The sequence below is a fragment of the Phoca vitulina genome, unplaced genomic scaffold (assembly GCF_004348235.1).
Source record: "Phoca vitulina isolate PV1807 unplaced genomic scaffold, GSC_HSeal_1.0 scaffold57, whole genome shotgun sequence".
NCBI lineage: Eukaryota > Metazoa > Chordata > Mammalia > Carnivora > Phocidae > Phoca > Phoca vitulina.
Genome location: NW_022589760.1, coordinates 8,704,807 through 8,730,604, shown reverse-complemented (window position 1 = coordinate 8,730,604; position 25,798 = coordinate 8,704,807). Strand labels below are relative to the sequence as shown.

General features: G+C 36.6%; 2 protein-coding genes across 2 annotated transcripts in view; one reads left to right on the top strand and one right to left on the bottom strand.

Moving 5' to 3' along the window:
- The window catches only part of PCDH11X (protocadherin 11 X-linked), a 585,951-nt gene that overhangs the window by 63,084 nt on the left and 497,069 nt on the right, over positions 1-25,798 (top strand). The gene's annotated exons all lie outside the window — the stretch shown is intronic.
- Positions 4,789-11,340, bottom strand: LOC116623105 (60S ribosomal protein L37a-like). Its single transcript, XM_032390017.1, has 2 exons — positions 11,316-11,340; positions 4,789-5,084 (listed from the first exon to the last, which is right to left on the bottom strand). The coding sequence occupies exons 1-2, from the start codon at positions 11,338-11,340 to the stop codon at positions 4,789-4,791; spliced, it is 321 nt and encodes a 106-aa protein (XP_032245908.1).

Below are 25,798 nucleotides of genomic sequence, written 5' to 3'. Positions count from 1 at the left end.
TATTTATAACTACAGGGCGCCTGGGTGGCTCAGTTGGTTAAGCGACTGCCTTCGGCTCAGGTCATGATCCTGGAGTCCCTGGATCGAGTCCCGCATCGGGCTCCCTGCTCGGCAGGGAGTCTGCTTCTCCCTCTGACCCTCCCCCCTCTCATGTACTCACTCTGTCTCATTCTCTCTCTCTCAAATAAATAAATAAAATCTTTAAAATAAATAAATAAATAAATATTTATAACTACATATCTATCTATACATACATATGTGTATATAAATAATATATATACACATATACATACATATGTTATATATTTTATATATTATAAATATACATTATTTATAAATATTATAAATATATTGTTTTATTAAATGTTATTAAATAATATATTTTTAAAACATTTTATTATATATTATATATGGTATATACAGATATATAAATATCTGCATCTAATTGTGCAATTAGCAATTGAGCCTTTGCAGTATTTGAAGCTGTTGGTCAAGAGTAGGACATTACAGCATCTCTTTAACTTTCACCTTGTTATTGTGATGGCCTGTTATTTATAAAGATTTTTTTTTCACATTCTAAGTCTCGTTGACAGGGAAGACAATATTTTCACAAATAGAAATGAACTTCAAGTACCCAATCTGATTCAAGATATGGATATAAACCACAAAGACCTACTTCTTCCTATGGCTGGAACTGAGGGTATATTAGTTTGTGTAGTAATATTTCATGTCTTCATTTTCTGCTTCAGATTTCCATCTTCCTCACATATATCAGTAATATTTCTATACTAGTCCAGTGACATGTGTTGATTGGTTCCCTTGAAGCAGGCATGACAATGTTTCAAAGGTTGACAGTTTATGCTGACAGAGCATGAAGATCAAGTTTTTCTCAGATTAGTGATCCTACTTGAAACCCTCACCCATTTTGCCCATTCCATAAAGCATCTTTATCTTTTTAACCAACCATAAAAGAAATTTTAATCTTGGGCAGGTCTTTTCACATAATCAAGATTTGGGCACTTATTTTTATTTTATTTAAAACCAGATATAAATATTTGGTCTTTACATTTAATGCTAAATGAGAACTAAATATCTTTCCTCTTGATCAAGAGTTTGGACTTATGAAACTAAGGTTAGAGTGAGATTTGCTTTGAAGTCTGGGATTAGAAAATCCAAATTGTGAAAATCTCATCTACAATTAGATTTAGTAATCTTGAATTAAATTGCCAAGAATGAGGCATCCAATAATATATCCTGGGGACAAAAAGCAAACAAACTTTATTATTCTGAAGGAACTATTATTTCTTTATCTTATGTAACCATAGCTCAAAGTGGTGTGAAGTAAGTTATCAGGAGCAATGAATAAAGATTCACTAATGTTACTGCAGGCAGAACATGTAGACTATAACAATATGTTCGTCTTAGAAAGCATAGTTACTTCTAAGAGGATGAAAGGAGTTTGAATATAGTGATTTCCTCATTTTTCAACTGTAAGATGAAATTTTAACTAGAAGTTTACCCTTTCAAATCTAAAATAACTCAATTCTTTATTCTCTGATTTATATGATGTGCAGATTAACATTTTTGGTCTGTGCTAAAAGGCAAAAGAGATGACAAATCAAATGCTAATGACTATTAGGTTCCTAAAAACTGAAGGTTATTATCAAAATGTATCTTCAGTGGGAAAAATGAAAACATAAAACTCATTTTCTTCATAAATGGATCTTTTTTAATGCTCTCAATTCTTATTAAAATGAGAGTTTTGCATTAATAGGATTAAGTGACATTTATTATGACGAGATCGGGTGCACTCAGGGTGGGATGGCCATAGACTAAGTGACATTTATTAAAATATTTTTTAAAATCTTTAAATTTCATTTTGATTCCAATATAGTTAATATACAGTATTATATTAGTTTTAGGTGTACAATATAGTGATTCAACAATTCCATACATCATTTAGTGCTCATCTTGGTAAGTGTACTCATTAATCCCCACCACCTATTTTACCCATACTTCCACCCACATCCCCTCTGGTTATCATGAGTTTGTTCTCTATAGTTAAGAGTCTGTTTCTTGGTTTCTCTCTCTCTCTCTTTCTCGTTCTATTTCCCTTGCTTGTTTGTTTTGCTTCTTAAATTACACACATGACTGAAATCATAAGGTATTTGTCTTTCTCTGACATATTTCACTTAGCATTATGCTCTCTGACTCCATCCATGTTGCAAATGGCACAATTTCATCTTTTTATGGCTGAATAGTATTCCATTCTATATATATACCACTTCTTCTTTATCCATTCATCTCTCCAGGGACACTTGGGCTGCTTCCATAATTTGGCTATTGTAAGTAATGCTGCTATAAGCGTTGGGTTCATGTATGACTTTGAATTAGTGGTTTTGGGGTTTTTTGTTTGTTTGTATTTTGGAGGTAAATACCCAGTAGTGCAATTACTGGATCATAGGATAGTTCTATTTCTAAATTTTTGAGGTACCTCCATACTGTTCTCCACAGTTGCTCCACCAGCTTGCATTCCCACCAACAGTTCAAGGAAATTCCTTTTTATCTACATCCTTGCCAAGACTTGTTGTTTCTTGTGCCTTTCATTTTAGCCATACTGTAAGTGTGAAGTGATATCTCGTTGTAGTTTTGATTTACATTTCCCTGATGACGAGTGATTGTTGAGCATTTTTTCATGTGTCTGTTGGCCATCTGTGTGCCTTCTTTGGAGAAATGTCTGTTCATGTCTTCTGCTCATTTTTAGTTGGATTATTTGTTTTTTGATGTTGAGTTTTATAAGTTCTTTGTATATTTTGGATACTAATACTTTATTGGATATATCATTTACAAAGTATCTTCTCCTATTCAGTAGATGGCCTTTTAGTTTTGTTGATTGTTTCCTCTGCTGTGAGGAAGCTTTTTATTTTGATATAGTCCCAATAGTTAATTTTTTGTGTTTCTTTCCCCTTGCCTCAGGAGGTATAGCTAGAAAAATGTTGCTACAGCTGGTGTCAGAGACAATACTGCCTATGCTTTCTTCAAGGATTTTTATGGTTTCAGCGCTCACATTTAGGTCTTTAATCCATTTTGAATTTATTTTTGTGTATGGTGTAGGAAAATGGTCCAGTTTCATTCTTTTGCATGTAGCTGACCAGTTTTCCTAACACCATTTGTTGAAGAGACTTTTTCCCTTTGGGTATTATTTCCTGCTTTGTCAATGATGAATTGAACATATAATTGTGGGTCTACTTCTGGGTTTTCTATTCTGGTCTTTTGATCTGTGTCTATTTTTGTGCAAGTATGACACAGTTTTGATTACTACAGCTTTGTAAGATAACTTGGTCTGTAATTGTGATACCTACAGCTTTGTTTTTCTTTTTAAGATTGCTTTGGCTATTTGGGCTCTTTCATGGTTCCAAAGACATTTTAGGATTGCTTGTTCTAGTTCTGTGGAAAAATGCTGTTGGTATTTTGATAGGGGTTGCATTATTTTTTTTCTCAAGTTTTATTTAAATTCCAGATAGTTCACGTATTGTGTAATATTAGTTTCAGGTACAGAATTTAGTGAGTCTACACATACTTAGAAAACCTGGTGCCCATCACAACAAATGCCCTCCTTAATCGCAATCACCTGTTTAGCCTATTCCCCCACTCTCATCCCCTCTGATAACCATCAGTTTGTTCTTTATAGTTAAGAGTCTGTTTCTTGGTTTTCCTTTTTTTTTTTACCCTATGTTCCTTTGTTTAGTTTCTTACATTCTACATAGGGACTGCATCAAATCTGGAGATTGTCTTGGGTAGTATAGGCATTTTAACAATAATTGTTCTTCCAATCCATGATCATGGAATGTCTTGCCATTTCTTTGTGTTGTCTTGAATACTTTCATCAGTATTTTATAGTTTTCAGAGTGAAGGTCATTCACCTCTTTGGTTAGTTTTATTCCTAGGTATCTTATTATTTTTGGTGCAATTATAAATGGGAATGTTTTCTTATTTTCTCTCTCTGCTGCTTCATTATTTGTGTATAGAAATGCAAAAGATTTCTGGACATTGATTTTGTATCCTGTGACTTTCCTGAATTCATTTATCACTTATAATAGTTTTTCTCTGGTCTTGGGTTTTCTCTATATAGTATCATGTCATTGGCAAATAGTGAAAGTTTCAGTCCATCCTTACCAATTTGGATGCTTTTTACTTCCTTTTGTTGTCTGATTAATGAAAGCTCTCAGTTTTCCCCCACTAAGTATGATATTGGCTGTGGGTTTTTCATATATGGCCTTTATTTTGTTGAGGTATGTTTCCTCTAAAACTACTTTGTTTAAGATGTTTATCATGAATGGATGTTGTAATTTTTAAATGTTTTTCTGTGTCTATTGAAATGATCATATGGTTTTTATCCTTTCTCTTGTTGACATGATGTATTACATTGATTAATTTGCAAATATTGAATCGCTCTTGCATCCTGGGAATAAATCTCACTTGATTGTGGTGAATCATTGTTTTAATATATTGTTGAATTAGGTTTGCTAGTACTCTGTTGAGGATTTTTGCATTTTTTCTTCATCAGAGATATTAACCTGCACTTATCTTTTTGTGTGGTGTCTTTATCTGTTTTTGCTGTCAGGGTGATACTGGCTTCATAAAATGAATTTGGAAGTTTCCTTCTTCTATTTTTTGGAATAGTTTGAGAAGAATAAGTATTAACTCTTTAATTAATTAATTAATAATTTTTGTTACATAAATTAACCCATTTATTATAGGCTAGCAATGTTTCAAATGGTGGCGCTTCTACTGGTCTTTCAACTCCTTCAGTCTTCTGATGGCAGATTTTACTGTTATGGCAGAAGTGGTGTTGTAGGTCCAGGTGCCACTGGCGACGGTTTTCATGCAGGAGCCACAATGCCGGATCCCCACAGCTCGTCTTTTCATCTTGGTTTTGCCACAGAAGGAGCAAGTGTCCTTGGCGTGCTGGTTTATATCAATCTTCTTCACCATTTTCCTGAGGGAAGCACCATAACAGGTCTTGTATTTACCCACGATTCTGACCTTCTTGGTGTGTTTAGCCACGTCGCCGCAAACTAGGTCTGAGCTTAGAGAGGCAGTATTAACTCTTTAAATATTTGGTAGAATTTACCTGTGAAGCAGTCTGGTCCTGGACTTGAGTTTGTTGGGAGTTTTTTGATTATTGATTCAATTTCCTTCTTGGTAATCAGTCTGTTCAAATTTTCTATTTCTTCCAACTTCAGTTTTGGAAGGTTATATGTTTCTAGGAATTTATCCATTTCTTCTAGTTTGTCTAATTTGTTGGCATATAATTTTTCATAATATGCTCTTACAACTGCTTGTATTTCTATGGTATTGCTTGTTGTTTCTATTCTCTCATTTGTGGTTTTATTTGGGTCCTTTCTTTTTTCTTTTTGAGCAGTCTGGGTAGAGGTTTATCAATTTTATTAGTGTTTTCAAAGAACTGGCTCCTGGTTTCATTGACCAGTTCCATTGTTGTTTTTTTTTCTTTTGTTTTGTTTTTGTTTTTAGATTCTTTATCATTTATTTCTGTTCTACTTTTTATTATTTCCTTCCTTCTGCTGGTTTTTATTTTATTTTATTTTATTTTTTCTAGATGCTTTAGTTATAAGGTTAGGTTGTTTATTTGAGATTATTCTTGCTTCTTGAGGTAGGCTCCTATTACTATATACATCCCTCTTAGAACCATTTTTGCTGTATCACAAAGGTTTTGGACCTTTGTGTTTTCATTTTTTTATTATTTCCATGTACTTTTTGATTTTTTTCTTTGATTTCGTGGTTTACCCATTAATTGTTTTATGTAGCATGTTATTTAACCCCCATGTATTTTTGGTCTTTCCAGGATTTTTCTTGTGGTTAACTTCAAGTTTCATAGTGTTGTGGTCAGGAAACATGGATGGTTTGATTTTGTTCATTTTGAATTTTTCGAGGCTGGTTTTGTGGCCCAATATGTGATTCATTCTGGAGAAAATTTCATGTGTACTTGAAAAGAATGTGTATTCTGCTGTTTTAGAATGGAATGTTCTGAATATATCTGTTAAATCCATCTGGTCCAGTGTGTCATTCAAAGCCTCTGTTCCTTTTTGATTATTTGTTTGGGTGATCTGTCCACCCCTGTAACGGGGGTGTTAAAGTCCACTACTATCATTGTATTCATATCTATTAGTTCCTTTATGTTTGCCATTAACTGTTTAATGTATGTGGGTGCTCCCATGTTGGGTGCATAAATGTTTACAATTCTTATTTTCTCTTGTTGTATTGTTCCCTTAATTATTATATAGTGCCCTTTTTGACCCTTTATATATTTTTGTGTTTTTTTTAAAGATTTATTTATTTGAGAGAGAGAGAATGCGCATGCATGCATGCATGAGTTGGGGGAGGGACTGAAGGAGAAGGACAGAATCTAAAACAGACACCATGTTCAGCACATGGCTTGATCTCACAACCTTAAGATCATGACTTGAGCCGAAACCAAGAGTTTGACACTTAACCGACTATGCCACCCAGATGCCCCCTTTACATACTTTATTTTAAAGTATATTTTGACCAATATAAGTAATGCTACTCTGGCTTTCTTTTATTTATTTATTTTTTTCCAATTTTTCATTTTATATGTAATTTTGTTAATGGTGCTTTGTATTTTGGAATTCTTCTTCCATTTCCCATATGTATATATCATTTTATAGTTATTCATAATATATCCTTTATTCTCTTTTAATGTCTATAACATTTATTTTTATTCAAAGTAATTTTATTTTATATTACTTTATTATTTTATTATATATGCATTTTTTTCAAATTTTTATTTAAATTCTTGATAGTAAATATATAGTGTAATATTGGTTTCAGGAGTAGAAGTTGGTGATTCATCACTTACATATACTAGCCAGTACTCAACATAAGTCCCCTCCTTAATACCCATCACCAATTTATCCCATCCACCTCCCACCTCCCTTCCATCAACACTCAGTTTGTTCTCTATAGTTAAGAGTTTTTCATGGTTTGCTTTTCTCTATTTTTCCCTTCCCCTATGTTAATCTGTTTTCTTTATTCCACATATGTGTGAAATAATATGGTATTTGACTTTCTCTGACTGACTTGTTTCACTTAGGATAATAAAATCTAGCAACATCCATGTCATTGCAAATTATAAGATTTCATTCTTTTTGATGGCTGGGTAATATACACACACACACAAAGACACGCATACCATATCTTTATCCATTGTCCACTTGATGGACATATTTTGGCTCTTTCTAAAATTTACCTATTTTTGATAATGTTGCTATAAACATTGGGGTGCATGTGCCCCTTGGAATCAGTATTTTTGTATCCTTTTAGTAAATACCTAGTAGTGCAATTGCTGGGTTATAGGGTGGCTCTATTTTTAACTTTCTAAGGAAGCTCCATATCATTTCCCAGAGTGGCTGTACCACTTTGAATTCCCACCAGCAGTACAAGAGGTTTACCCTTTCTTCACATCCTCACCAACATCTATGGTTTCTTGTGTTGTTAATTTTAGCCATACTGACAGGTTTGAGGTGGTGTCTCATCATGATTTTGATTTGTATGATGAGTGATGTTGAGCATCTTTTCATGTGTCTGTTAGCCATCTGGATGTTTTCTTTGGAAAAGTGTCTATTCATGTCTCCTGCCCATTTCTTAACTGGGTTATCTCTTTTTTTGGATATTGAGTTGGATAAGTTCTTTATAGATTTCAGATATTAACCCTTTATCAGATATGTCCTTTGCAAATTTCTACTTCCATTCCATACACTGTTTTTTAGTTTTGTTGATTGTTTTCTTTGCTGTGCAGAAGCTTTTTATCTTGATCAAGTCCCAATAGTTCATTTTTGGTTTTGTTTCCCAAACCTCAAACAATGTGTCTAGTAAGAAGTTGCTGTAGCTGAGGTCAAAGAAGTTGCTGCCTGTCTTGTCCTCTAAGATTTTGATGGATTCCTGTCTCACATTTAGGTCTTTCATCCATTTTGAATTTATTTTTATGTTTGGTTTAAGAAAGTGGTCCAGTTCCTTTTTTCTACATGTTGCTGTCCAGTATTCCCAACACCATTTGTTGAAGAGACTTTTTTTCCATTGGATATTCTTTCTTGCTTTATTGAAGATTAGTTGACCATATACTTGTGGGTCCATTTCTTGGTTTTCTCTTCTGTTCCATTGATCTATGTGTCTATTTTTGTGCCACTACCATATTTGATGACTACAGCTTTGTAAGATAGCTTGAAGTCCAGAATTATGATGCCTCCTGCTTTACTTTTCTTTTTCAAGATTGCATTGGATATTCGGGGTGTTCTGTGGTTCCATACAAATTTTAGCATTGTTTGTTCTAGTTCTGTGAAAAATGCTGATGGTAATTTGATAGGGATTGGATTAAATGTATAGATTGCTTTGGGTAGTATAGACATTTTAGCAATATTTGTTCTTCCACTCCATGAGCATGGAATGTGTTTCCATTTCTTGTGTCCTCTTCAATTTCTTTCATCAGTGTTTTATAATTTTCAGTGTACAGACCTTTCACCTCTTTGGATAGATTTATTCCTAGGTATCTTGTTGTTGTTGGTACAATTGTAAATGGGATTAATTCCTTGATTTCTCCTTCTGCTGCTTCATTATTGGTGTATAGAAATTAAACAGATTTCTGTACATTGATTCTTACCTTGCAATGTTGTATTATGTATCGGTTCTACCAATTTTTTTGGTGGAGTCTATAAGGTTTTCTACATAGAGTATCATGTCATCTGCGGAGTGAAAGTTTGACTTCTTCTTTGTTAATTTGGATGCTTTTTATTTCTTTATTTAAAAGATTTTATTTATTTGAGAGAGAGAAGACATGAAGCAGGGGGAGGGGCAGAGGGATAGAATTTCAAGCAGACTCCACACTGAGCATGGAGCCTGATGTGGGGCCCAATCCCAGGACCCTGAGATCATAACCTGAGCCGAAATCAAGAGTCAGCTCTTTTAACCGAGTGAGCCACCCAGGTGCCTCAGGATACTTTTTATTTCTTTTTGTTGTCTTACTGCTGAGGCTATGGCTTCCACTACTATGTTAAATAACAATGGTGAAAGTGGACATTCCTCTTTGTTCTTACCTTAGAGGAAAAGCTCTCAGTTATTCCCCATTGAAGATGATATTAGTTATGGGTCACATTAAAATATAGGTTGTAAAACTCAGTGCAGCAGAAAAGTAAGGTCAAGATGACAGTGTTTTGTGCTTTTCTGAGCCTCAGCCAAAAAATTGTTTCAGTTCTCTTCTTAACATTCAAACTTGATACATGCTGATTTAAAGTATAGGGTCTTCCCAAAGCAGTAAGACTAAGAAATAGTAAATTCCTTTAGGCTTTATTTGTTCTTTTTCTAGCTCTTTTAGGTGTACGGTTATCTTGAGTATTTGAGATTTTTCTTGTTTCTTGAGGTAGGCTTGTATTGCTACATAATTCCATCTTATGACTGCTTTTGCTGCATCCCAAGGATTTTGAACTCTTTTGTTTTTATCTTCATTTGTTTCCCTGTATTTTTTTTATTTCTTCTTTAATTTCCTGGTTAACCTATTCATTCTTTAATAGAATGTTTTTTACCCTCCATGTATTTGTGGTCTTTCCAAAATTTTCTTATGATTGACTTCAAGTTTCATAGCATTGTGGTCAGAAAAGATGCATGGTATGATCATAATCTTGTTCTTGTTGAGGCATGATTTGTAACCTAGTATGTGGTCTATTCTGAAGAATATCCAGGTGCACTCAAAAAGGAAGTGTATCCTGCTGCTTCAGGATGAAATTTTCTGAGTAAATCTGTGAGGTCCATTTGGTCCAGTGTGTCATTCAAAGCCATTGTTTCCTTGTTTATCTGCTTAGATGATCTGTCCATTCATATAAGTGGGGTGTTAAAGTCCCCTACTATTATTGTGTTATTATCAAAGAGTTTCTTTATACTTGTTATTAAATGTTTTATATATTGGGTGTTACCGAGTTGGGGGCACAAGTATTTGCAATTGTTAGATCTTCTTTTTGGATAGACACCTTTATTATGATATAGTGCCCTTCTTCATTTCTTGTTACAGTCTTTGGTTAAAATCTGGTTTTTCTGATATAAGTATGGCTATTCTGGCTTTCTTTTGATATCTGTTAACATGCTTGATGGTTCGCCATTCCCTCACTTTCAATCTGCAAGTGTCTCTAGGTCTAAAATGAGTCTGGTAGGCAGCATACAGATACTTCTTGGTTTTTTAAATCTATTCTGACACCATCTGTCTTTTGATTGGAGCATTTACATTCAGAGTGATTACTGATAGATATGAATTTAGTGCCATTGTATTACCTGTAAAGTTGTTGTTTTTGGAGATTTTCTGTTCCTTTCTAGTCTTTGTTGATTTTAGTCTCACTTTCCCACTCAAATAGTCCCTTTATTATTTCTTGCAGGTTGGTTTAGTGGTCATGAACTCCTTTAGTTTTGTTTCTCTGGGAAACTCTTTATCTCTCCTTCTCTTCTGAAAGATAGGCTTGCTGGATAAAGTATTCATGGCTGCATATATTTCCCATTCAGCACCTTGAATATATCATGCCACTCTCTTTTGGCATGCCAGATTTTTGTGGACAGATGTGCTGCTAACCTTATTTTTCTTGTCTTGTAAGTCAGGGTTTTCTATTCCCTTGCTTCTTCCAGGATTCTTTCCTTATGTCTGTATTTTCCAAATTTTATGATATTTCTTGGTGTTGGGCTGCTTTTGTTGATTTTGATGGGAATTCTCTGTGCCTCCTGGATTTAGATGTCTGTTTATATCCCCAAATTAGGGAAGTTTTCAGCTATAATTTGCTCAAATCAACCTTCTGCAAATTTTTCCCTCTCTTCTTCTTCTGGGACTCCTATGAGATGAATGTCATTATGCTTTATTGAGTCACTGAGTTCCTTAATTCTACTTTCATTTATTTATTTATTTATTTTTATTATGTTCAGTTAGCCACTACATAGTACATCATTAGTTTTTGAGGTAGTGTTCAATGATTCATTAATTGCATATAACACCCAGTGCTCATCACAATACATGCCCTCCTTAATACCCAACACCCTGTTACCCCATCCCCCCACCATCCTCCTCTCTGAAACCCTCAGTGTGTTTCCCAGGGTCCATAGTCTCTCATGGTTCATCTCCCTCTCTGATTTCTCCCCCTTCAGATTCCTTTCCTTTCCCCTATGGTACTCTGTGCTATTGCTTATGTTCCACATATGAATGAAACCATATGATAATTGTCTTTCTATGCTTGACTTACTTCACTTACCATAATGCCTTCCAGTACCATCCATGTTGATGCAAATGGCGGGCATTCTTCCTTTCTGATGGCTGAATAATATTCCATTGGATATATGTACCACTTATTCTTTATCCATTCATCTGTTGGGCATCTCAGCTCCTTCCACAGTTTGGCTATTGTGGACATTGCTGCTATGAACATTGGGGTGCATGTGCCCCTTCTTTTCACTATATCTGTATCATTGGGGTAAATACCTAGTACTGCAATTGTTGGTTCTTAGGGTAGCTCTATTTTTAACTTCTTGAGGAACCTCCATACTGTTTTCAAGAGTGGTTGTACCAGCTTGCTTTCCCACCAACAGTGTAAGAGGGTTCCCCTTTCTCCACATCCTCGGCAACATTTGTTATTTCCTGTTTCGGTAATTTTGGCCATTCTAACTAATGTAACTGTGGTTTTGATTTGTATTTCCCTGATAGTTAAGGATGATGAACATTTTTTCATGTGTCTGTTAGCCATTTGTATGTCTTCTTTGGAGAAGTGTCTGTTTACGTCTTCTGCCCATTTTTTGACTGGGTTATTTGTTCTCTGTTGAGTTTGAGAAGTTCTTTATAGATTTTGGATATCAGCCCTTTATCTGTAATGTCATTTGCAAATATCTTGTCCCATTCCATGGGTTGCCTCTTTGTTTTGTTGACTTTTTCCTTTGCTGTGCAAAAGCGTTTTGTTTTGGCAAGGTCCCAAAAGTTCATTTTTGCTTTTGTTTCCCTTGCCTTTAGAGATGTGTCTTGAAAGAAGTTGTTGCAGCCGAAGTTGAAGAGCTTACTGCTTATGTTCTCCTCTAGGATTCTGATGGATTCATGTCTCACATTGAGGTTTTTCATCCATTTTGGTTTTATCTTTGTGTTTGGTGTAAGAAAGTGGTCCAGTTCCATTCTTCTATATGTACCTGTCCAATTTTCCCAACACCATTTATTGAAGAGACAGTCTTTTTCCATTGGATATTCTTTCTGGCTGTGTCAAAGATTAGTTGGCCATAGAGTTGAGGGTCCATTTCTGGAGTCTCTATTCTGTTCCATTGGTCTATGTGTCTGTTTTTGTGCCAATACCATGCTGTCTTGGTGATCACAGCTTTGTAATATAGCTTGAAGATGGCGACGTGATGCCCCCAGCTTTGTTTTTCTTTTTCAACGTTCCCTTGGCAATTCAGTGCCTTTTCTGCTTCCATACAAATTTTAGGATTGTTTGTTCCAGCTCCTTGAAAAATGCCAGTGGTATCCCGTAGGTTTTGAACTGAAGTGTTTTCATTCTCATTAATTTCTATGAAATCTTTAAGTTCTTCTTTAATTTTCTGGTTGACCCAATCATTTTTTAGCAGGATGCTCTTTAATTTCCAAGTTTTAGAATTCCTTCCAAATTTTTTCTTGTGATTGAGTTCCAGTTTCAAGGCATTGTGGTCTGAGAACATGCAGGGAATAATCTCAATCTTTTGGTATTGGCTGAGACCTGATTTATGACCCAGTATGTGGTCTATCTTGGCAAAAGTTCCATGTGCATTCGAGAAGAATGAGTATGCTGCTGTTTTAGGGTGGAATGTTCTGTATATATCTATGAAGTCCATATGGTCCAGTGTGTCATTCAAAGCTCTTGTTTCTTTGTTGATCTTCTGCTTAGATGATCTGTCCAATGCTGAGAGTGGAGTGTTAAAATCTCCTACTATTAATGTATCATTGTCAATATGATTATTTATTTTGGTTAACAGCTGGCTTATATAGTTGGCTGCTCCCATGTTGGGGGCTTAGATATTTACAGTTGTTAGATTTTCTTGTTGGATAGACCCTTTAAGTATTATATAGTGTCCCTCTGCATCTCTTAATACAGTGTTTGGTTTAAATTCTAATTTGTCTGATATAAGAATTGCTACCTCATCTTTCTTTTAAGGTCCATTGGCATGAAAAATGATTCTCCATCCCCTTACAGTCTGGAGGTGTCTTTAGGTTCAAAATGAGTCTTTTCTAAACAGCGTATGGATGGGTCCTGTCTTTGTATACAATCTGCAACCCTCTGCCATTTCATGGGAGCATTTAGGCCATTCATGTTGAGATTAACTACTGAAATATATGTATTTATTGCCATCCTATTGTCTGTACAGTCCCTGTTTCTATGGATTGTCTCTGTAAATTTCTGGTCTATATTATTCTTGGGGTTTTTCTTCTTTTATAGAATCCCCCTTAATATTTCTTGCAGGGCTGGCTTGGTGGTCACATATTCTTTCAGTTTCTGCCGGTCTTGGAAGCTCTGCATGTCTCCATCTATTCTGAAGGACAGCCTTGCTGGATAAAGTATTCTTGGCTGCATGTTCTTCTCATTTAATACTCTGAATATGTCTGGCCAGCCCTTTCTGGCTTGCCAGGTCTCTGTGGATAGGTCTGATGTTATTCTGATGTTCCTCCTTCTGTATGTAATCTCTCCCCCCTAATTGCTCTCAGGATGTCTTCATTTGTTCTAAGATTTGCAAATTTTACTATTATATGTTGGGGCTTTGGTCTGTTCTCAGTGATCTTGGGAGTGGTCCTCTCTGCCTCTTGGACATGAATGCTTGTTTCCTTCCCCAGATTATGGAAGTTCTCAGCTAAGATTTGCTCAAATATACCTTCTATTCCTCTCTCTTCACCTTCTCAGGGATCCCAGTAATTCTTTTTTTTTTTTTTTTAAGATTTTGTTGATTTATTTGACAGAGAAAGACAAAGCAAGAGAGGGAACACAAGCAGGGGAGTGGGAGAGGGAGAAGCAGGCTTCCCGCAGAGCAAGGAGCCTGATGAGGGGCTCTGTCCCAGGATCCTGGGATCATGACTCGAGCCAAAGGCAGACACTTAATGACTGAGCCACCCAGGCATCCAGGGATCCCAATAATTTTGACATTAGAACTTTTCATGGCGTTGTTAAACTCTTTAAGTCTGTTTTCTTGTTTTTTTGTTTGTTTGTTTGTCCCAGGCTTCCTCATTTCCTTCCTTTCTATCAGCTTATCTTCTAGGTCACTAATTCATTTTTCTGTCTCATTTACCCTCACTGTTAGACTATCCAGTTTAGACCGCATCTCATTCATAACATTTTTAAGTTTGACCTGATTAGCTCTCATTTTTGCCCTTAGAGATTCTATATTGCTACTAATGGTTTTCTCAAGTCTAGCTATTGATTTTATAATTGCTACCCTGAAGTTTATCTCTGACATCTCGCGTATATCCATATCCATTAGGTCTGCAGGAGAGGTCACTGTCTCTGGTTCTTTTCTTTGTTGGAAGTTCCTCCTCTTATTCATTCTGTTGAGGCATGGTTGAGGGAATGTATAGAGTCCAAAATATCAACCACAAGCCCAGCAAGATGCACCCTAGGAAAATCTGGAACGGTCAGAAGCCACCATTGAAAAAACAAAGTCAAAATGAAACCCAAGAATAAAATTTATAAAATTTAAAAATTTTTAAAAATTAAAATAAAAAAAAAAGAAGAGAAAAAAAGGGAAAAGTGAGGGATGGGGGAGCTATAATTTCTCCATGTGGGCAAGGTAGGGTGTTTCAGTTCTTCCTGGATGTATTTTGTTCTGTTTGTTAGAGGACACTATTTCCCAGAGTTACAGGGAAAATAAAACTGGTATACATATAAAGGTAATATTGAATAGGGAAAAAAGGGCTACACTGAAGTTTATATCTACATTTCAAAAAAATATAGGTGTGAAAAAGTACAAGTTAAAAAGGTACTATGAAATATGTTATATTAAACATCTAGTTGAGAAAAAGTTAAAAAATGAAACAGAGAAGAAACCTCAGAGAAAGAATAAAAAGAAAAAAAAAGGGGCGCCTGGGTGGCTCAGTTGGTTAAGCGACTGCCTTCGGCTCAGGTCATGATCCTGGAGTCCCTGGATCGAGTCCCGCATCGGGCTCCCTGCTCGGCAGGGAGCCTGCTTCTCCCTCTGACCCTCCCCCCTCTCATGTGCTCTCTCTCTCTCTCTCTCATTCTCTCTGTCTCAAATAAATAAATAAAATCTTTAAAAAAAAAAAAAAAAAAAAAGAGTTGTATCTGAAAATACACAATCCGTGAGGTCCCGCCTGGAGCTCCGTATACTATTTTCTCCTGGTTTTGGGGTTTTACAGTTTTATCGGTACCCTAGGGTTGTTGTCCTCTTCTTCTTCCCGCTTGTCTCCTGGGGGAAGGGCCTTCAGCACTGTTTTTCAGGCAACCCTGCTTGGGTGGAGTTGCCCTGCCCCCTGTCAGGAGGCTGGGCTTTGTGGAAACCAGTTTTTTGAGCTTTTGTTCTCTGGCTGCTTTCCCTGCCTTTTCTGAGGATCAGAGCAAAAAAGATGTCTTCACCCAGACCTCTGTCCCAGAACACAGAAATCACAGTCTGATCTTCCGTGAACCCTCCAGAACACGCTGTCTCTGTTTCTGTAAGTACCACTGAAAACCGCAGCCTCGCATGAGGGGTGTACGCCCCTATGACCTTTTCAGTGGTCAACTCAGGGGCCCCGCTTGTCTCTGACCTTTGTGCTTCTAAAACGTGAGTAGTCCCAGGTTCGCACTTGAGCTCCTGGATCTTGTTTGAGTGCTGTTATAAAGCTCCTCCTGGCTGGCTGCCCAGTCCCCTGGTGCAGGAGGCTTTTGCACTCTGGTGTTACATCACTTTCCAGGAGCCAGCTTATGGTGGTTCCCTCCCCCTTCTGCTTATCTTCCAATATCTGACCACAGATTCACGACTCCTTCCTTCCTACCTTGGGAAAGGTGGTGTTTTTCTGCTTGTAGAGATCCAGATATATATTCTTACATCTCAAGCTGATTTTGTGGGTGTTCAGAATGGTTTGGTAGATATCCAGCTAAATTCAGGGGACTGGTTGAAACAGAGTCCCCTGCTCCTCCACCACCTTGCCTCCCTCCTAATTCTACTTTCATGATCCAATATTTGTCTTTCCCTTTTCTGCTTTATTATTTTCCATAATTTTATCTTCTATATCACTTATTCATTCCCCTGTGCTTCCAACTTTGTGGTTGTTATTTCTAGTCAGTTTTGCATCTTGGTTATAGGATTTTTTTTTTTTTTTTTTATTTCGGCCTGATTAGTTTTTAGGTCTTTTATCTCTGTGGTAGGGAGTCTCTGGTTTCTTCTATGCTTTTCTCAAGCCCAGCTAGTATCCTTATGATTGTTGTTTTAAATTCTGGTTCAGGCATATTACTTATATCTGTTTTGGTTAGCTCCTTGACCATGACACCTTGTTCTTTCTTTTGGGATGAATTCCTCCATCTTGACATTTTGTCTAGGAGTCTGTCTTTTGTGTACTATGGAAGCCTATGCTTGGTCTTATTTCTTCAGAGCAGGAGCTTTGCAATACTCTCTGATCAGTACACTTGTTGCATGTGAGGGGTTTGTGCTGGTCTTCTGGGTGAGTCCCACTGCTGCTCTGGCTTTCAGTCACATTTGTGCTAGTAAAAAGGCGCCTGCTGAGCACAATGGGGCAGGGCTTGATGTAAGTGGCTCATGTCTCCACTGTGCATTGTGTTGCTTGCTGAAGTCTGTCCATGCTGATGGGAGGGGTGAAAAATGGTCTTCCTACTCTTCCCTGGAGAGGTGTGACTGCACTCTCTACTGTTCAGGAAGCCCTCACAGAAGAGTCAACAACCTCCCTTCTTGTGTCCCAGGCTTCCCTCAGATCCCTGCCCTCACTCTGTTGTGTCCATAGCATCCAGCCACCTGGCAGTGGTGCAGCGCTACTGTGTTTTATCTTAGGCATGCTGACGGGGTTTCAAAACTCCAAGTTTTAGGGACCAGATGTGGTGCAAACCTGCACTAATCCTCAGGGGTGGAGGGGAAGTTTCACTGCACTGTCGCTTTTACCAGGTTTGTCCCAGAAAAGCAGTTGCAGGACCATGCAGGATTTTGTGGTAAAGCATAGCAAAAAGCTGGCATCCAGGTCAGCTGCCCTCAGGAGGCATATCTGCTTGTATGCTAATGAATGGGGAAGCTCAATGGCACCCATCAACTCTTTTGTCCCCTGATAGGCAGTGACACCTCTCCCAAATATACTCCAAGAATAGGAACTGTTTCTCCCAATGTGACCCAGGGGATCCTTAGAGCATGCTGTCTGCTCCTCGACCTCTGCCCTCCTCCTCTACAGGAGCACCTCTCTGACTTCCAGACTGCATCTGGTGATGGTGTGGACTTCTAAAACTTCAGACTTTCAGCTCCACTGTTTGTAAAATCTTGTGATTATCAGCCCGTCTTGTTTTCCCAGTCAATGGTTTTGGGAAAGCGGTTTTTCTTGCACTATCCCCTGCATACTGCTTTATCTATCTCCTCTCTCTTTCTCTCCCCTCTCTTTGATCAGGGCTCCCCACCTCTGCTGCACCTGCAATTCTTTTCTCCCCCAAATCACATCTCTGCACCTCTTGTCTTACACGACACAATGTGGCCTCTTTCTCTCTTTAGTTGTGTTTTTCTTCTCTCAGTCCTCAGATGATTTCCTGGGTGTTCAGAATGATTTGATAATTATCTAGCTGTGTTTGAGGGATGAGGCAAGCACAAGGTCCTCTTACTACTCCACCATCTTAACTCCTCCTCCACCCTGGCTTTCTTTTAACAACCATTTGCATAATAAATATTTCTCCATTCCCTCACTGTCAATCTGAAGATGTCTTCGGGTCTGAAATGAGTCTCTTGTAGGCATCATATAGATGTGTCTTCTTCTTTTTTTTTTTTTAATCCACTCTGTCACTCTATGTCTTTTGATTGGTGTGTTTATTCCTTTACATTCAAAGTCATTATTGATAGGTGTGTATTTCTTGCCATTTTACTTGTTTTGTGGTTGTTTCTATAGATTTTCTCTGATTTTTTCTCCCTTTGCTCTCTTTCATTGTTTGCTGGTTATCTTTAGTGATATATTTGGATTCTTTTCTCTTTATACTTTACTTATCTATTACTGCTTTTTGATTTGTGGTTACCATTAGAAAGACTATACTTTCAGGGATCATTTCTATAGTATGTGGTTACCATTAGAATTCTATATAATATCTTCTGCATACAATACTCTTTAATAAGTTGATGGCCACTTATGTGTGGAGCCATTCTTTGCTTTTCTTCCCTCCACATTTCTGATATTTGGTATCATATTTTAAAATATTTTATTTTGTGCTGTTTTTGATTGATTTTTACTGGTATACTTAGCTTTGTTTTTGTTTTTTGTTTTGTTTTTGTGCTTCCTATTTTTCTTACTCTAACTCATGGTTTTCATTTTCCACTCACAGAGTCCTTTGTAAGATTTGTTGCAGGGCTGGTTTAGTGGTCATGAATTCTTTTAACTTTTATTTGTCTGGGAAACTCTTTTTCTCCCCTTCTATTCTGAGAGATAGCCTTTCTGGATAGAGTATTACTGGCTGCAGATTTTTCTGATTCACCAAGGATTAAGTAAATTTTGACTTCATTTACTGTTATCAGAGTCCTGGTTAATATTCATACCCACTAATGCCTTTCATTAAGTACTCTTGTTATTGATAGTCTAGAATGTAACACATTTATGTAGGATATTTAAGATAGCTCAATTCTAGAATTTATAAATTGAGACTGAAGAGAAAATGTGTTTCCAAGTCTGATTAATTTACTCACATCATGCCCCTTTACTTTTTAATACCAACTAACTATAAGAAATACTGCTAAATTTTATGTTGATTATTCTTAGGTGCCTACTTACTGATCTGTTATTTCATTTTTTAACTAGTTCTACATAAAATCCAATTTGATACTTAATTTTGTTCCTCCCAAAGGGAATGACTTGAAAGCTAATATAAATATATATTTATTCAAGACAAAATATGGCATATAACTCTTTGATGAAAACACAAGGTTTGGTTACACAGATATGCTTGACTTGCATTCTTCTAATTAGTGCTAATATTCTAAGATAATAAATATCCTAGTGTGGATAGTTTGTTTGGCATATTATTATTTTTCAACACTGCTCTATATTGACTGTATAACAACTCTTCGTGTAATGAAGTCTTCCTCTTAGTGAACTGTAGTATGAGCTTTCATTCAATCTCAGACCAAAAAAGTTGATGGATTGATGAAGTTGTTGTATTAGAAATGATGATAAAATAAGGTCATTTTGTGGGAAAATTTCTGATTTTTAGTTTTATCTATAAAATAATAGTTTTATGATTTTATTATAGCTTATTATAGTTTTATGCTTCTATCAGGCTTTATGCTTTTATTTGAATTTTGACCAGTTATTGAAGAAATTATTCTTTAGCAAAAAAATATAAAATGCATATGAAAAACAGTTCTCACTTCAAAAATCAAATGCTAAAGAAATTAATTTTCCCTTTGCATTTATCATTTTATAGCCATCTTCATAAAATCAATAAAAAACTGTGAATAAGTAATTTAGTAGCATAATGGATTAAAGAAATTACTTTGACCATAAAATAATTTTAGTAAATCTTTATTGAAGAATCTTTTAGTTTCTGCATCCAGGTAGAAGTTACCAGGGGAAGGAAAGTATTAAATTCAATTTAGTTATAAAACACAGAAGCTTGATTTTCTTAACTATTTTTAAAATGTTTTTTATACATTGGTCTTTTGCTTGCAGAAATTAGTACATCTCTACCAATATTATTATACAAATATGTGATAATGTGTTTTATATACAAAATGTTGAATATTCATTACCAGAAAGCTCAGTGCATCACAATAGAATGTCCACAAGTGCTCACACACAAATATGTGCCTTTTAGAAACTAAAATGGTAAAACTATAGCTGCCCATATATTTTTTTATTTGCTGTGAAATATAAGATGTAATTCTAAGTGATGAGTTATAAGAAACTTATTGCTATAACACATTGAAAGAATTTTTAGTGGTATATTTTAATTGCCACATGTAGACATCTCTATACTTGCAGGTAAACTAAGAAAAATAGTACAAAATAATGTAATAAGAAGTACAAGGGGAAGAGTTAAGATGGCAGAGGAGTAGGGGGACCTTAAGCTTTACTCATTCCTTGAACACAGCTAGATAGTTATCAAATCATTCTGAAGAACCAAGAAATCAATCGGAGTTTTGAGAGAATAAAACCTGTAAGTCTACAAGTAGAAAAGCAACCACCTTTTGGAAGGTAGGAGGTGCAGAGTGTTGACATGGGGGAGACATAGCTGTGGATACAGTGGCAGGGAGGGAGTTTGTTTACAGAAGCTACCACAAAGTATTATAAGCAGCAGAGTGCAAAATCTGAACTTTTAGAAGTCTGCTATAGTGGGGGACGTGGCTGGCTTAAAGGTGCTCAGGTAGTGAAGCAAGACAGATTCCCAGGAGTGACAGTGTGGTCTGAGAATCCCCTGGGTCACAAGAAGAATGGATGGTGTTAATTCCCGCACTGTTCCCAAGCATAGGAGTGAGGAAGTCAGGTGAGTGAGTCTTGGTGCTGCCTTTCTACTCTGTTTTGCCGTAAACTGAAAATCGCTGTATGGTCATGCAGCTGCTTTCCTGAGACTGGCTAGCAAATGGCAAAAGCATGGCAAGACCCTCCTCCAGAGGAACAATGTGGGTCCATGCCATGGGAGTCCCTGAAATTTGGAGTTTTGAAACTCAGTTGCATACCTAAGATAAAACAAAACAAACAAAAAAATAAAAAAAAAAATGCCTCAGACACAGGCAGGGAGAACATAGGGTTCAGATGGAAACTGGGGACACAAGACAGGTGATTGATTGCTCTCCTGTGAGGGTTCACTGAAGAGTGGGGAGTGTAGACTTCCTGCTCCAGGACTAGGGAGCAAGGCACCAACATATTCATCCCACCCATCAGTGATGAGTCTTCAGGGAGCAAAACAGCACCACCTAGTGATGGCCAGAGCCAGTTACACCAAGCTCCAAACCCCTGCATCCTGGAGGCATGTTTCCACTCAAAGAAGCTGGCCTGAGAATCTGCACAACAGGCCCCCGCCCCAGAAGACCAGCACAAACAACTCCCTTGCAGGAAAGCTATTGACCATAGAGTGATACAAAGCTCAAGCTCTAGGGGAAATAAGATCTACCTTTTTTTTTTACTTTTATTCTTTATTTCTGTATTATTATTTTTTCATTTATTTTCTTATTTTTTCAATTACTTTTTAAAATTTATATATGTATATATATTTGTTTATTTTCATTTTATTTATTTTTCATTTTATTTTGGATCTAGATTCTTTTAACAGGAAGACCAAAACAAACCAAGGATCTAGGTTTTTCTTTTTGTTGTTGTTTCATTTTGTTTTGTTATTTTTCTTGCTTTTTTTTTTTCTTCTTTTCTTTTCTGGATGAAATGATGAGATGGAGAAGTTTACACCTAAAGAAAGAACAGGAAGGAAAATTCACATCCAGGGATTTAATCAATACAGATATAAGTAAGATGTTGGAACTAGATTTTAAAACGATTATAAGGATACTAACTGGCCTTGAAAAAAGCATAGAAGACACTAGAGAATTTCTTACTGCAGAGATAAAAGAACTAAAATACAGTCAGGCTGAAGTTAAAAATCCTACAACTGAGATGCAAACCCAAATGGAGGCCTTAAAAGCAAGAATGGATGAAACAGAGGAGTGAATCAGTGATACAGAAGATAAAATTATGGAAAATAAAGCTGAAAAGAAAAGAAATAGAAGGTTATGAATCAGGAAGTTAGAGTTAGGGAACTCCATGACTTATTAAAATGTAATAACATTTGTATCATAGAAGACCTAGAAGAGGAAGAGAAAGAAAAAGTGGCAGAAGATTTATTTGAACAAATTATAGCTGAAAAGTTCCTTAATCTAGGGCAGGACACAGATGTCAAAACCTAAGAAGCACAAAGAACTCCCATTAAATTCAACAAAAGCCGACCATTGCCAAAGCATATCACTGTCAAATTCACAAAATACACAGACAAGAAAAGAATCTTGAAAACAGCAAGAAAAAAAAAAGGCCTTAACCTACAAGGGAAGACATGTCTTGTTTGCAGTGATCTCTCCACAGAAACATGGCAGTTCTGAGGAGAGTGACAGGAACTACTCAATGTGCTGATTTGGAAAAATATGCAGCCAAGAAATTTTTATCCAGCAAGGCTGTCATGTAGAAGAGAAGGAGAGATAAAGAGTATCCCAGAAAGACAGAAACTAAAGGAGTTCATGATCACTAAACCAGCCTGTAAGAAATTTTAAGGGGGACCCTTTGAGTGGAGAAAAAAGACCAAAAGCAACAAAGACTAGAAAGGACCAGAGAACATCACCAGAAACACCAACTCTACCGGTAATACAATGACACTAAATTCACATCTTTCAAAAAAAAAAATAAATAAATAAATTCACATCTTTCAATAATCACTCTGAATGTAAATGGACTAAGTGCTCCAATCAAAAGACATAGGGTATCAGAATGAATAAAAAAAAAGAAACATCTGTGTGCTGAGTATAAGAGATTCATTTTAGATCTAAAGTCACCTGCAGTTTGAAAGTGAGGGGATGAAGAACCATCTATCTTGCTAATGGATGTCAAAAACAAAACAAAACAAAACAAAAGAAAACAAACCTGGAGTAGCCATACATATACCAGACAAACTAAATTTTAAACTGAAGACTGTAACAAGAGATGAAAAAGGGAATTATATCACAATGAAGGGGTCTATTCATCAAGAAGATACAACAATTGTAAATATTTATGCCCCCAACTTGGGAGCACCCAAATATATAAATCAATTAATAATAATCATGAAGAAACTCATTACTATAAATACAATGATAGTAGGGGACTTTAACACCCCATTCACAGCAATTGACAGATCATCTAAGCAGAAGTTCAACAAGGAAACAACTTTGAATAACACACTGGACCAGATGTACTTCACAGATATATTCAGAACATTTCATCCTAAAGCAGCAGAATACACATTCTTTTCAAGTGCACATGGAATATTCCCCAGAACATATCACATGCTGGGTCACAAATTAGCACTCAACAAGTACAAAAAGATCAAGATCACACCATGCATATTTTCAGACCACTATGCAATGAAACTTGAAGTCAACCACAAGAGAAAATTTGTAAAGACCACAAATACATGGAAGGTAAAGAACATCCTACTAAATAATGAACAAGTTAACTAGGAAATGAAAGAAAAAATAAAGAAAAAATTCATGGAAGCAAAAGAAAATGAAAACCCAACAGTCCAAAACCTTTAAGATGCATCAAAGGCACGCCTATGAGGGAAGTATATTGCAGTACAGGTCTACCTCAAGAAGGGAAAAAAAGTCTCTGGGGCTCCTGGATGGCTCAGTCAGTTAAACATCTGCCTTCAGCTAGGATCATGATCTCAGGGTCCTGGGATTGAGCCCCACATAGACTTCCCTGCTCAGCAGGGAATCTGCTTCTCCCTCTCCCTCTGCTCCACCCTCAGCTCATGCTCTCTCTCTCCTCGCCCTTCTCAAATAAACAAATAAAATCTTAAAAAAGAGAAGGAAAAAAAGTCTCAAATACATATGAAAAGATGCTCAACATCACTCATCATCAGGGAAATACAAATCAAAACCACAATGAGATACCATCTCACACCTCTCAGAATGACTGAAATTAACAACACAAGAAAGAACAGATGTTGGCAAGGATGTGGAGAAAGAGTAACCCTCTTGCACTGTTGGTGGGAATGCAAATTGGTGCAGCCACTCTGGAGAACAGTATGGATGTTCCTCAAAAATTTAAAAATAGAACTACCTTATGATCCAATTGCACTACTATGTATTTACCCGAAGGACACAAAAATATATATTCAAGGGATACATGCACCCTGATTTTTATAGCAGCATTATCAACAATATCCAAACTATGAGAGCCCAAATGTCCATGGACTGATGAATGGATAAAGAAGATGTGGTGTATATATACACAATGGAATATTACTCAGCCATCAAAAAATGAAATCTTGGGAGGCCTTGGTGGCTCAGTTGGTTAAGTGATCTTTGGCTCAGGTCATGATCTCAGGGTCCTGGGATCGAACCCTGTGTTGTGCTCCCTGCTCAGAGGGGAGTCTGCTTCTCCCTCTCCTTCTGCTCTCCCCAACTTGTGCAATCTCTCTCTCTCAAATTAATAAATAAAATCTTAAAAAAAAGAAATCTTGCCATTGGCAATGATGTGGATGGAATTAGAATGTAGTATGCTAAGTGAAATAAGTCAGTCAGTGAAAGACAAATACCATGTCGTCTCACTCATATGTGGAATTTAGGAAAGGAAAGAGATGAATATATGGGAAAGGGAAATAGAAAAAAAAAAGAGGGAAAAAACCCATAAGAGACTCTTTTTTTAAAACATTTTTAAATTTAAATTCAATTAATTAACATATAATGTATTATTGGTTTCAGAGGTACAGGTTTGTGATTCATCAGTCTTATATAATACCCAGTGCTCCTGACATTACATACCCTCCTTAATGTCCATCACCTAGTTACTGCATCCCCATACCCCCTCCCTTCCAACAATCCTCAGTTTGTTTCCTATGATTAAGAGATTTTTATGATTTTCTCTCTCTCTGGTTTCATCTTGTTTATTTTTTACTCCCTTCCCCTATGATCCTCTATTTTGTTTCTTAAATTCCACATATCAGTGAGATCATACGATAGTTGTCTTTCTCTGATTGACTTACTTCACTTAGCATAATACCCTCTAGTTCCATCCACATCATTGTAAATGGCAAGATTTCATGTTTTTTGATGGCTGAGGAGTATTCCACTGTATGTATATATATGTGTGTGTGTATATACACACACACACACACACACACACATCTTTTTTATCCCTTCATCTGTTGATGGGCATCTGGGCTCTTTCCATAGTTTGGTTATTGTGGACATTGCTACAATAAACATTGGAGTGCAGGTGCCCTTTCGTATCACTATATTTGTATCTTTGGGGTAAATACCCAGTAGGGCAATTGCTGAGTTGTAGGGTAGCTCTATTTTCAACTTTTTGAGGAACCTCCATACTGTTTTCCAGAGTGGCTGTACCAGCTTGCATTCCCACCAACACCAATGGTGTAAGAAGGTTCACCTTTCTCTACATCCTTGCCAACATGTGCTGTTCCCTGACTTGTTAATTTTAGCCATCCTGACTGGTGTGAGGTGGTATATCATTGTGGTTTTGATTTGTATTTCCCTGATGCCAAGTGATGTAGAGCATTTTTTCATGTGCCTGTTGGCCATTTGTATGTCTTCTAAATATGAGAAAGGAATCCATCAAAATCCTAGAGGAGAGCACAGGCAGCAACCTCTTCAACCTTGGCACAGCAACTCCTTGCTAGACAGGTCTCCAAAGGCAAGGTAAACTAAGGCAAATTGAACTATTGGAACTTCATCAAGATAAAAAGCTTTTGCACAGCAGAGGAAACAGTCGACAAAACCATAAGACAACCGACAGAATGGGAGAAGATATTTGCAAATGACATATCAGATAAAGGGCTAGTACCCAAAATCTATAAAG

What these genes read in the sequence shown, in the direction of transcription:
- LOC116623105 (XM_032390017.1), bottom strand. Translation starts at nt 11,340, where the DNA reads ATGGATGGTACTGGAAGGCATTATG. An exon ending in TGGTACTGGAAGGCATTATG is followed by an intron (nt 5,085 to 11,315) that starts GTAAGTGAAGTA and finishes CTCTAAGCTCAG; the next exon opens with ACCTAGTTTGCGGCGACGTG.